The sequence below is a fragment of the Diabrotica undecimpunctata genome, chromosome 3, assembly GCF_040954645.1.
Source record: "Diabrotica undecimpunctata isolate CICGRU chromosome 3, icDiaUnde3, whole genome shotgun sequence".
In the NCBI taxonomy this organism is placed as follows: Eukaryota; Metazoa; Arthropoda; class Insecta; order Coleoptera; family Chrysomelidae; genus Diabrotica; species Diabrotica undecimpunctata.
In genome coordinates, this window is record NC_092805.1 from 157,123,239 (window position 1) to 157,136,740 (window position 13,502).

Below are 13,502 nucleotides of genomic sequence, written 5' to 3' on the forward strand. Positions count from 1 at the left end.
AATCTGATTAAAATATTTTATTTTCTTTAGTGTATATTTGCCTATTTTATATATCTTTGCTTCACCCTCCCTGGTATTAAGTCGATCATATAGATTTGTATAGGCTTCTGCTTTAGGTTTTGTTTCTACGACTACCTTCTCTTCCGTTTTAGTAGACTTATAGTTTTGAAAATCTTTGCTCAACCCATTTGATTGCTACCGTTTACATGGTTTTCTCTTATCTTTTAATTTTTCTTGAACTTACTTTGACCACCAGCAGGTGTCTTTATCCTCAAAATTTTTGCCTGAAGTATTTCAAAAGCAGCATCTTTAATAATACTCCACACCACGCCATATTCCTCCAAATGTTATTAGGACGTTCTCTTATCTTCGAGCTCATTTTCTATGTTTTTAAATGTTTTACCGTTTTTAGTTTATTTAGTCATGAAAAGGGTATGTCTAAATATTAGAATAAATAAGGGATAGAATCTTAAAAACGCTTTATATTCCATTCACGATGCAATGATACGCCATAGTTACTTTTCTGGATGCCATATGTCCAGAAGGTCTTTGATCAAATCAAGTGTGGTACGAAAGCTTGATTGAAAATCTTTACCTTACTGGGCTGCCTACTTTTTTCATACAAATTAGACATTCCTATTTCTCCTATTTCAACAATAAAAGTACGCAAGACTGCATACCTTGGACACATACTGAGAAATGATAAATATAGTCTTCTGCAGGTCATCATGCAGGGTAGAGTCGATGGCAAAAAGGGAATAGGTACATGACTGTACACGAATTATTTCACGTTGCAAAAGACAGAGAAGCTTTTAAAAATGTGGTCGCCAACCTCCGTTAATGGGGACGGCATAAGAAGAAGAAGAAGATTTCTCCAATCGTCAAAATCGCCAACCAACCAATTCGCCACTTAACGCCATTCACTCCTAAAGCTAGAGTACCCCAGGTTCAATTATAGCTCTGTTATAGACTGTATAAGTTTATACACAGTCTACAACAGCTACATTCCCCATTCCTTAAACAATTCAAAGTGTATTATGCTAGATACTGACGATATTCAACTTCTCTCCACAGGTACTTTCCAAGGGACGCATTTGTATTCGACGGAATACAAAATCAACTTATCAAAATTATTTGGTGGTCTGACAAATGTAGAGTTACACTTAACTCCTCTAAAACACACATTATCTTATTCAGATCTGCTCAAGGTCGAGATTTTCCTTGGAGAGAGGCTCGAATACAGATCCTCAGTGTCCTATTTGGGTGTTTATTTTCGTAAAACTCCTAACTTCAACATCGACGTCAAAAATACCCTAGACATTCACCCTTAGAGATATTTTTAACAACAAAGCTAAAGAGACTCTAAAAACTCCTTGCCACCGCCTAGGGCACATACTCAGCGGGCATCCCAAGAAAAAAGTCTACTCTTTTCAGTCAGACTTTTACACTTGGCTCGTAATGAACAGGAATCATTGCCAGGATCAGGATTTCCTGATTAGGATCACGACGTCTTAGAAGTAACTTCCCTTGAATATCGCTGATCTGTAATCCAACAACGCTGATTCAAGAGCCGTTTCTAATGTATAGCTGGTAACACCAAAGGTGCTTTTTTACTTGTGACATGTGTTGGCTCCTCCATTTAAAAACAAAAAAAACCTTCCTAGTCATCTTTAATTCTTCCATGCTTCAATAGCAGTTTTGCAACTGCTAAACTACAACTCACTTTGCAACTAAAATTGGTCGTTACTTCCAATCTCCCGCAACAAAAAAAAAAAAAAAAAAAGAATAGCACCCACACCTTGAAAAGACGAAAGCCTAAACGAGGTTTCATAATGTTCAGGTTCAGGGTCAAAAAGTCGCCAATTTAAAATAACTTTAAACTAAACTTTAAAAATGAGCAAAACCTGTATTAACAGATTCAGACTTCTGATCATGTTATGGTTCAGAAACTATGACAGAAAGATAATATGCTCCGCCAAAAAAGTATCGCTTATAAAATTACAAATATTTCTGACAGCATTTGGTTAATTTAAATTATTTCATACTGGCCCTTAAAAATATTAAGGCTTAAATAAATATTAAAAAGAAATTTGTATATACAGCTTACTGTTTAAGAAAAAAAATGTTAATTGCTATTTTGTCTGGTTTTTATATTATCAGTCTTTATTTTACTTTTGTAAAAAGTATACAGTTTGCGTTTAATTTAAAATTTCGTATTAAATATTGAGTATGGAAAGTCGTGACAATATAAATTTAAATTTAACGAGAAATCAAGTGGTTATAATAATTTCCCTCATTGAAGACGGAAGGAGTCAGAGATATGTGGCAAATTTAGTAGGTGTAAATCAGACAGTATCACGAGTGGTAGTAAGGTACCGAGATACTGATCTTTACTGGTCATAACATTTCCAAGAGAGCACGTAAACTGGAATATCGACGACTGGGGTAACACACTCTTTACGGATGAGTCAAGATTTTGTTTATACACTTCGGATCGAAGAATACCAGTTTATAGACGAGATGGCGAGCGTTATTTTCAATGCAACCTAAGACCGGCGACAAACTTTGGAGGAGGATCTATTATGCTCTGGAGCGGTGTATCTCTTAGGGGTCAAACCGAATTGGTACAGCTAGATGTAGGATCCTTAACTAATTGGTACAGCTAGATGGAGCTGATAGGTACATTAGAGAAATTTTGGAGATGCATGTTGTTCCTTACGCTCCATTTATTGGTAATAAATTTGTTTTAATGCATGACAATGCACGTCCACACGTCGCAAGAATCGTTACCTTCAAGAGGTAAATTTACAAGTTTTGAATTGGCCAGCGCACAGCTCGAACTTAAATCCAATAGAACATGTTTGGGACCATCTTTAAAGAAGGATGAGATATGGTAATGTGACTCCAGCTAATCTTTAGGACCTGCAACGGTTGTTAACCGTAGAATGGGATAATATCGATCAAGATTATCTAAGAAGATGAATTAGAAGTATGCGACAACGTTGTCTAGATGGTATAATAGCTACAGGACGCAGTACGTCTTAATAAATTATCATTACTTTTGATTTTTATTTTTTTTTATTCAATGCTGTTTGTGTGCTTACTTCTAATCTATGAAATAAATTAAATAAAATCTTTGTTTTTCGTACATTCTGCATTTTTCTTTCAATACTTGTTACGTACTTAAGAAACAAAAAAAAAACAGTAAAAAATCCATGTTTTAAATTAGTTTTAATACAAAATTTGCAGTTTCATAGGTGATGCGATACTTTTTTGGAGAATATTTCCAGGTTATAATATATTATTTTTGTATTTACTTCACTAAAAACGAATTATGAATTTAAGAAACCTCAAAAATATGTAAGTTTAATTACAATTATTATGGTTTACTCTCAAAAAATATAAAATATTCATTAGAACCTTATGTTATGGCGTTTAACAGATGATACACGAAGGGTAATAAATTATAGTGAGTATTTGCAATGCACATCATAAACCAATTGTTTGTTTAAACCTTAGAATCTATTCAGTGAACATACTGTGGTCACTGTTCAACGTAATCTTTTTCCTAATCAATACATAATTTAATTTGTTCTGTTTAATGTTTGAATTTCTCTACTCTTTCGTGTCATTTAATACATAATACAATTCTGAGAAAGTTTAATGTTTGACCTTGACAAGAATTTAAATAAGGTGAAAATATTATTATATAAGCGGCGATAATATATTCTGAAAATTTGGCAAAACAGATTACTTATATCATGATTGTTTTTATTGAATTTTATTTCATGTTCAATATATTATTCTAGAGTTATTGGAAAAAATCATAAACTGAGATACAAAGTAACAAAAATAATCTATTTCCGGACATTAAAATATCATCATCATTGAGCCTTCTGCGTCCATAGTTGAACTTAGTCTTCCTCTTATTTCTCCCAGTTCTGTCGGTCTTGATCTTCCTGCAGCTGTCTCTCTGCTCGTGGTTTTCATACTGTCATTTTTTTGGTCCACCGCCCGTCGTTCATCTGTGATGTCTGTCCTTCTTATTTCTTCGTTTCTAACTCTATCTCTGAGAGTCGGTCCAAGTAGCGAGCGTTCCATTCTTTTTTGGACTACTATAGGTTCCGTTGCTGTAGCCTGGGTTAAGGAAAGTGTTTGGCCGCGTAAGTCACGACTGGAAGCACACATTGGCCAAATCTCTTCTTTTTCAAATAATTTGGCATGTTGCTCTTTAAGTTCATGTGGCTCATGCTAGAGTGATTCTTCTTTGCCTTCCAGCAGTTGTTTGTCCCTGGCAATTTAAATTTCAAGTCTTTACAAACTAATGCTATTCCATTGCAGTCAACTTTTGGATTTTCGCTTGGTATCAGATTTGTCATGTATTGTGTCATTTCAAAATTTATGTTTAAAGCAACTTCATTACAGGCGGCTCAGTAAGTATAGCTCCAATTTATTTTAAGTTATCTGTTATCAGAACAATGTCGTCCGCAAATTTTAGGTGAGAGAGCATTTTGCCGTCAAAATTGATTCATTTGGCTTTCCGTTCCAATTTTTTGAAAGCATACTGCATAACTGCCGTAAATAGTTTGGAAGATAACGTGCCTACTTGTGTGATTCCTCTTTTGATTTTCATGCATTTTGTATCTTACCTCCAGCTGAATTTCCTCCAGCTCTCTCATTACGCTGTTAATTTCTATCGTATCGAATACTTTGTGAAAGTCTACGAAAGCCAGGACTAATGGTCAGTTGTATTCTATGGATTTTTATATAATCCCTTTTATGGAGTGGAGGTGGTGGTTGGTGCCAAACTTTCTTTTAAAACCTGCTTCTTTCCTAGATTGGTGAAACTCTAATTTTGTTTCCAATCTATTTGTTATTATTCTTATAAATAACTTGTAGAAATGGTTTAACAGGCTTATGGGTCGATAATTCTAGAGGTCTGTTGGATCTTCCTTTCTGTGTAATAAAATAGTAAGTGCACTTTGCCATCTTGTAGGTGTTTCACTTTGGTGCAGAGATAAATTGAACAATTTCTTTATATTCTCTAAAAGTCTATCTCCTCCAATATTTGCAGCTTCTATAACAATAATATCTTATCCCGGCGCTTTATTTCTTTTTATTTTCTTCAGTGCATTTCTTATTTCATCTGTTGATATATCAGACATAAATTTCGATCCTTTGTTGACTAATCTTTTCCTGAATTTTCTAACTTTTTCATCTACCTTTCTTTTGTTTTAGCGTTAAAGTCACTACATATTATGGTAAAGTGTGCTTTTGTATCGTTTAGGACTAAAGTAATATCATCGTAGAATTCTTCTATTTCATAGTCCACATGGCCACTTATTAAAGCACATACTTGTATGATTTTTAAACTATATCTTTCACTTAGTTTTAGGGTTAAAAAAGCTACTCTACTCTACTAGAAGAGAAACTTTTTACTCATATAATTCTGTTTTTATATTTTCTGTATACGAAGAAGCCAACGCTTCTCGTTGTTTCATTCGATTTAATTTTATAGAAAATACAGGTTACAAATAGAAATTGTGAACAAGTTTAAATACCTAGTTCCTGATTTAGATGTTACGACAGGAATTGAGCAAGCAAGATCAGCATCTAACAAATCTATTACGTAGCCAGTAACTACCAGTAAGTACCTAGGACCTGAAATTCGGTTGGGCAGAGATAACCAAACATGTGAGCTCCTACGTCGCATAGGATTAGCCTGGGCAGCGTTTGGAGCACCAGATGTTGGGTGTCTCTCTGAGAGACCGAATGCCAAATGAAGAAATATGTCGTAAAAAAAACAACAGACGCTATCGAAAATATCGTATCGTTAAAATGAAATTGGGTAGGACACGTCACCAGATTATCAGACAAACGATGGACAAAACGTACTTTGGAGTGGAGACCAAGACAAAAAGCAATACGAAGCAAAGGACGCTCACCAACTAGATGGACTGATGACCTGAAGCGTGTTAGCAATAACTGAATGCAAGCCGCACAAGACAGAGACAGATGGAAAGAGCTGAGGGAGACCTATGTCTAGCAGTGGACACATACTGATTGATGATGATCATCAACTTACGTTCTCGTTTCGTTTATTGCTGTATTCATTCAATTCTCTTATATGGATGTGTAACTTGGACGCTCAAATTAAATACTTTAAGATGCTTAGTAGCCTTTGGAATGTAACATTGGAAGCTTGTAACCAGACCACACCCGTGTAAAATTATTAAATAATCTCAAATTCTGTAGGTGCTGGTTCACTGATAAAAGGTAATTAGCCCAATAAAATAGAAGAGAGAAGTGATTTTAGCACATTTATACTAAATAACTACTTTAAAAAAATAATATGAAAGCGTAGATGGAAGTATAACAATAATGATAATTATTAATATTACTAAAACTAATGTAAATGCCCGGAAATTAAAAGTACGAAGTGTATGGAAGTCTAAAGTCTGATCTTTTCTCTCTTCAGGCCTTTACCGGGAAATATTATATGAGCTCATAGGACATATTCCTCTGCCATATTACTTTATGCTGGGTTCATGGGTATCACTTGCCTACATATATGACGTAAATTTGCAACTCGATCTTACAGCTTTCACTAATTTTGCGAGGAACCAGTTACAATTTATTAAGTTATTGGTACTAGCGCACCAACAAGATTTCTTTCGAACTTTCTAAGTCGAGCTACAAGTAGGTACTCATAAGACACTAAAGTTGTTATTACATATTGTAGAATTGATTTATATGTAATTCATGCTCTGTCAAATGATTCATTAACCATGTCCCATGGGCTTGTAGTCTATTAGATAGAAGATGGAATTTGAAGAAGATAAATATATCTACCATATTAAAAAATAGGTATAATAAAAAATAAGTACATACAAAAAATAGCAACAACGAATTAATAATAAATAAAAAAGAACTGCTCCAAACATGGCAAGAATATTTCAAGACTTTACTAAACATACATCAGGAGGAAGAACATAGAGAAAATATATATTTTGGGGTGGACCTACCTGTAGAGAACCCCAAAATAGATGAAACATTGCAGGCAATTAACAAAATGAAGAACGGAAAAGCTCCAGGCTCTGACAATATACTGGCTGAATTCCTTAAATACGGAGGAGAAACTCTACATAGACAAATACACAAACTAATAACACTTATATGGAAAGAAGAGAAATACCAACAAAAAGGCACGAAAGTGTAATAATTCCTATCCATAAAAAGGGAGACAAAACCAAGTGCTCTAATTATAGAGGCATCTCCCTACTTAATACGGCATATAAAATCTTATCGAACATCCTATTAAGTAGGCCGACATCTTTTGTAAAAAATTTCATGGGTGAATACCAAGCTGGCTTCAGAAAACATAGATCGGCCATAGATCAGATCTTTACTCTAAGACAGCTGCTTAAAAAAGGATGGGAATTCAATAGAACTATCCATAATCTCTTTATAGATTTCCGGCAAGCATACCACAGCATTAAAAGGGATCAGATTTGGAATGCAATGGCAGAACTTCCAGTTCCAAAAAAACTTATCCAGCTTGTTAAGTTATGTGTGAATAGCTGTAGATCCAGAATACGAATAGGTAACAAACTCTCAGAATCTTTCGAATTAAGCAGTGGCCTGAAACAAGGAGATGTGCTGTCACCTCTCCTCTTTAATATCATCCTAGAGAAAGCAGTAAGAGCAACACAACTTAAAACAGAATTACTGACAGTAAATGGAACAAAATTACTGCTAGCATACGCAGATGTGACATTGTGGGAAACACAGTCATCAATGTGAAGGAGACTTTTAATAAATTGGAGATAGAGGCAAAGAAACTGATCTAAGGGTAAACGAAGAGAAAACCAAATACATGTGCATCAACAGACAAAAGGGACGAGATAGAATAGGGCAAAATGTTAAAATCGACCCATATAACTTTGAAAGAGTGGAGAGTTTTAAACATCTCGGAGCAGCAATCACTGCAGACAACGATATCGCGGAAGAGATTAAAGGAAGAATTCAGGCAGCAAACAGATGTATGTACAGCCTCCACAATACTATTAAATCTAAAAGCTTAACACGAACATCAAAGATTAGAATACATAAAACGGTGATTAGACGGGTTCTCATGTATGGGTGTGAGACGTGGACCCTGACCAAAGAAACTGAAAGATAATTTAGATGTTTTGAGAGGAAAATCCTCAGAAGATTCTTTGGGCCTTATCACTACATTAATACCAACCATTACCGAATGAGAACTGCTGAGGTCAAGTAGATGTATAGAGCGAGCGATATAGTCCAAGGGATTAAATGGCCAGCCAAGATGGGCTGGCCATGTCCATAGACTCCCCAATAACCGCCTTGCCAAGTTAATATGGGAGGAAGCCCATTAGGACGTCTACTAATGCGATGGAGAGACAATATATGGTCAGATCTAAGAACAATGGGGCTACCCACTAACCCAACTATTATGGACGACCGTTCAAGATGGAAGCAAGTTGTGCAGTCAGCCAAAACCCACCCCGAGTTGTAGTGCTACGAGAAGAAGAAGAAGTAAACAAATCCTCAGTAGTTAGTAATAAATAATAATAGAAATATAGAAAAACACACACAAATTTTTTTTAAATGGCATGAATTACATCTCTGTCAAGTCTATGTACCGTTAACAAATATTGTTTTTTTTTTCGTGCGGTGTTAATAATTAATATTTTGAAAACTAATTGCAGGTAACAAAAAGTGTATCTATTTATCTTTTTGTTGTGTGTCGTTTAAACCAGTGCAATTAATTGATACAAAAAGAGAGGAAACATAAACGGCTCGCATGATTTTAGTAACGTCCGTCCGTTCAGCCACAAATTCCAACTATCTTTTGTAAAATATCGCTATCGAAAAAAACGTCATTATAGTATATATTTATATTATCTATACACGTACTATGCATTTCCTTTGGTGAAACTTATTAAAAATGCAATGACGATACATAGATAGAAAATCACCACCTGTTTCAGCATGTAGGAAAGCAGAATTGTACATAATTCAACATTTTAAAAATAAGCTAAATGCTATTTTAAAAATAAGCTAAATGCTATTATGCAGTGCCCATAATATTACTAATTATAAAATTAACAGGGTACCAGAAAAGAAAAGATTATACCATAAGTGGTTGAATACAAAAGATGACGTAGACAAAGACCGATACAATGAAATGAAGAAGAAAACTAGAAAGATAATTATGACCTCCAAAAATGAGATATGGGATAGAAGGTGCAGAGAGATAGAATCTTATATTGGAGGACGATAATGCACTGAGGCGTGGAAGTTTATAAACTCTGTTAAGAAGCCGACTAACGAGAAAGTGATTCTAAATCCCATAAATCCCGAGGATTGGACACATTATTACAAACATCTATTAAATGAGAACAGAGACGAATTTAAACAAGATATGAATTCATCAAGAATCGAAATTCTGGGAGAGCATATTACCATAGACATCAACATAGTTCAAAAAGCTATAGCAGGGATGAAGAATGGGAAAGCAAGTGGACCAGAGGGAGTAACTACGGAATTAATAAAGAATGGCTCAGAGAAATTACACAGAATGATCACGGTGATATTTAACGAATATATTAATGGACATCCAACACCAGATGAATGGAAAACAGCATATATGACCCCAATATATAAAAAAGGTGACAGGAGAAATTGTAAAAACTATAGAGGGATATCGGTCACAAGTTCAATGAGTCGACTATACGGTCGAATACTACGGGACCTGATAGAGGAAGATTATCAATCGTCTGAAGACGAAGAACAAGGAGGATTTAGAGCAGGTCGTTCATGTACAGATAACATCTTATGTCTTAAACAAATTATAGAAAAGAAAATTGTGACAAATAGAGAGTTACATATGACTTTTGTAGATATTGAGAAGGCATATGACAAAGTCCCGCTAAATAAACTATGGGAAGTCCTGGGCACATCAAACATACATCAAACATTGGTTAGTGCTCTCAAAGCTCTATATTATGGTTCAAACTCCCAAATGAAATTCGGAAACCTCTTAGCTGAAAAATTTGCAGTTACTAAGGGTCTCAGACAAGGATGTTGTATCTCTCCGACTCTATTTAAGATTTATATCTCTGCAGCTCTGAAACAATGGAAAAGGACGTTGTAATCCTGATCGTTCAATTGTATACCCATTCAAAGGAATGGGTATACAATTGAACGATCAGGATTACATATATACTTTACAGTTTGCAGATGATCAGGTGGTGATCTCAAATGACAAAGATGACATGGAATACATGCTTAGAAAACTAATTGAAGAATACCAGAAATGGGGATTAAATATCAATTTAGAAAAGACAAAATACCTCTCAATTGGAGCTGAAGCAGAACAACTCGATATCGATGACAATCAAAAAATAAATCCATGCAACGAATATAAATACCTGGGCGTCATCTTCGACCGTAGTGGAAAAGACGAACGAGAAATAGAACATCGAATTGTACAAGCACGAAGAGCTATAGCATGTTTGAACGGAATTCTATGGAGTAAAGAAATATCAAAGAAAAGAAAATGGAACATCTATGAGACAATGGTTAAAACTAGCCTACTTTATGGAGCTGAGACATGGAGAATAACCGAAAAATATAAGAAAAAGGTCGAAGCCACGGAAATGGATGCCATCAGAAGATCGATGAGAATATCAAGAGCCAACAGAATACGGAATGAAGTGATAAAACAACAAATGGGTATAGAGGGCACTATAGTTGAGGATATTGAGAGAAAACAGCTCATATGGTATGGGCATGTGAGCCGAAAGGGGGACGAAAGATTGCCTAAAAAAACGATGATGTGGCAACCCCCAGAGAAGAGGAAACGAGGAAGACCACCACAGAGCTGGAACCTGGGAGTTAGGAAAGCGATTAGCGCTCGAAATCTGGACGAAAACCTAACTCAAGACAGAATACAGTGGCGTTTGGGAGTCGGACAACGTCGTAAGACATTATAAAAAAAACCGAATATATATATATATATATATATATATATATATATATATATATATATATATATATATATAAAATAAAAAATCTTATGAACAAATTAGTGATTAAAAATAAAGAAATACTTATATATATATATATATATATATATATATATATATATATATATATATATATATATATATATATGTATATAGTATATATATATTGTATATACGTGTTTCGGCTGGGCCAGAGCAGGGGAAACAAATGTCATACCCACAGTCCATATCCAAACTGATTATTTCCCTCCTAGTATCCTGGATGGATTAACCGATAAAAACCCTAGATTAAATATGGAAATAATTTTGAGTAACCAACAGGAACGATGGTGAAGAAAGTGTTTCCACTCGGAAATCATTATGCAAAAAACAATTTAAAACAGCCTCGGAATTTGTACGGAAACAAGGATATACGACTTAGGCGAAGAAAAAGGACTATGAGACTTTCTTCTTGGGGTGCCTGTCTGTTCCGAACGTTGGCGATCATTCTGGCTATGATAACTTTGTTGATTACTATACGGAATAGCTGTGTTGAGGTCTTTCTATAGCATGCTCTCAGGTTAGCAAGCCAGGATATTCTTCTTTGTCCTGGGGACCTTTGTCCTTTAATTTTATTTTGCAAAATGCATTAGAGTAGTTCATATCTGCCTTGATTTCTCATTATATGTCACAAGTACTGCAGCTTACGGCTCTTCAAGATATTGACCAAATCCGCGGTTGTGTTCATCCTCCGCAGTACTTCTTCCTTGGTGACTTTGTCCATGGTATCTTCAGGATCCTTCTGTATAAATATAGCTCAAAATCCTGAAGTTTTGATAGAGTTGCCGCTACTAGTAGAGTTTCTACTATTTCAGTAGTCAGTTAAGGTTATTTATAAGGTACTTTAATTTATTTAAAACAAAATCTCTATCATTTAAATAATCCACACAAAACTAAAATCTATTAAATAGTTGAAAGGTGTGAGTAAACCTCTTTCTCGCAATTACAGATTCCTCTAATTGGAATCTGTAATGTTTTTTAACCATAATATTACCTACATTTTTAAAATTATTATTAATTTTAATTGAAGTGTCAAATGATGTATTATCTCATTTAAAAAATACAACTTATGACTGTCACCTGAGGAGGAATCGTGCAAAGTTCAAAACGTTGTTTGGCATACATAATTGGCATTAATTACTTATTGTAATATATGATATATATATATATATATATATATATATATATATATATATTATATATATATTAAAAATTGACTTGTTCTGAAGTTTTTCTTAATTCCTAAAAATAAATAGGTTATTGGGGGCAAAACTTTATGCAACGCACGGTATATATATATATATATATATATATATATATATATATATATATATATATATATATATATAAATATATATATATATATATATATATATATATATATATATATACAATTGCAACATGCTTAATGAAAAAAGTATATAAATATCGAGGTATAAATAAGAATCTTTAACATTTCTGCCATGTGCAACAAATTGTTTGTTTAAAATATTTCCACTAATCCTCTAAATTCCTTAGAAGGTCGGCATCAAGGAAACTTTCTGATTCCATGAGTATAAAAAACATAAAAAAAACAAATATTACCTTTTAGTTCACTAACATATTCCTCACTTCCCGCACAATTTAAAAAGCAAACACCCGTTACAAAAACCGTAAATAATAATTGATGCATGGTCACTTAGTTAACTTAAAACTTCAATTATCGATTTAGCAAATCATATGTTTCGCGTGAATCGAGACGACCTTTGGAGAACGAGTCTTTGGGTAATTCCTACAACAACCGGTGTGTAAGAATGACTGACTTGACTGCGACTGATTGACTTAAACTTGTTCGTCTGATTATGGTAGGTAAAGTTGATAGGCTGGGAGTAAGCTAAGGCAATCCCCACACCACGCATGTATTCTTGCAGGAAATTGCAAATTTTCAACGATCTTGACTAAGCATCATCATCTTAAAAATCCAAAAATATTGATAATACCAAAATTCTTTATATAACTATTTTTTATTCAGTTTCCTAATATTTTGCGCACATTGAACAAAAAATATTTTAGTTTGACGATTTATACACTTCTTACTCCTAAGCATTTCGTTATTAGTATTGCAGCTAACGATAAATTTTTCTTTTAAACAATTTCCTTTAAATTGTTGTCTCACACTGTTCTCAAAAATGACTTTTTGTTTAGTTGAAAAAAAAAACTATATTGGCTTAATATCGTGGGTTTGGTGCAAAAACTGTACAGTTGTCACCAAATTCTTGTAGAATTATCTGCATTTCATTATGAAGTCGTTTCTATTTGATGGGATTACTAACAGAAGGAGGTAGCAGTAGCATTGTGTTAATCTGGGACTGGAAAATTTGTTTATGGTAGACACCTCTCGCAACTTAACGACACCATTCAAATATAAAT

General features: G+C 34.1%; 1 protein-coding gene across 3 annotated transcripts in view; it reads right to left on the bottom strand.

Annotated features, from left to right (window-relative positions):
• The window catches only part of Pvf1 (PDGF- and VEGF-related factor 1), a 56,029-nt gene extending 43,098 nt beyond the window's left edge, over positions 1–12,931 (bottom strand). For all 3 annotated transcript variants that reach the window (XM_072527276.1, XM_072527275.1, XM_072527274.1), the window contains exon 1: positions 12,678–12,931. In XM_072527276.1, the coding sequence (XP_072383377.1) occupies positions 12,678–12,765 (88 nt within the window). In that variant the 5' untranslated portion in view covers positions 12,766–12,931. The remainder of the gene's footprint in view (positions 1–12,677) is intronic.
• Between the last annotated feature and the right edge of the window lie 571 nt (positions 12,932–13,502).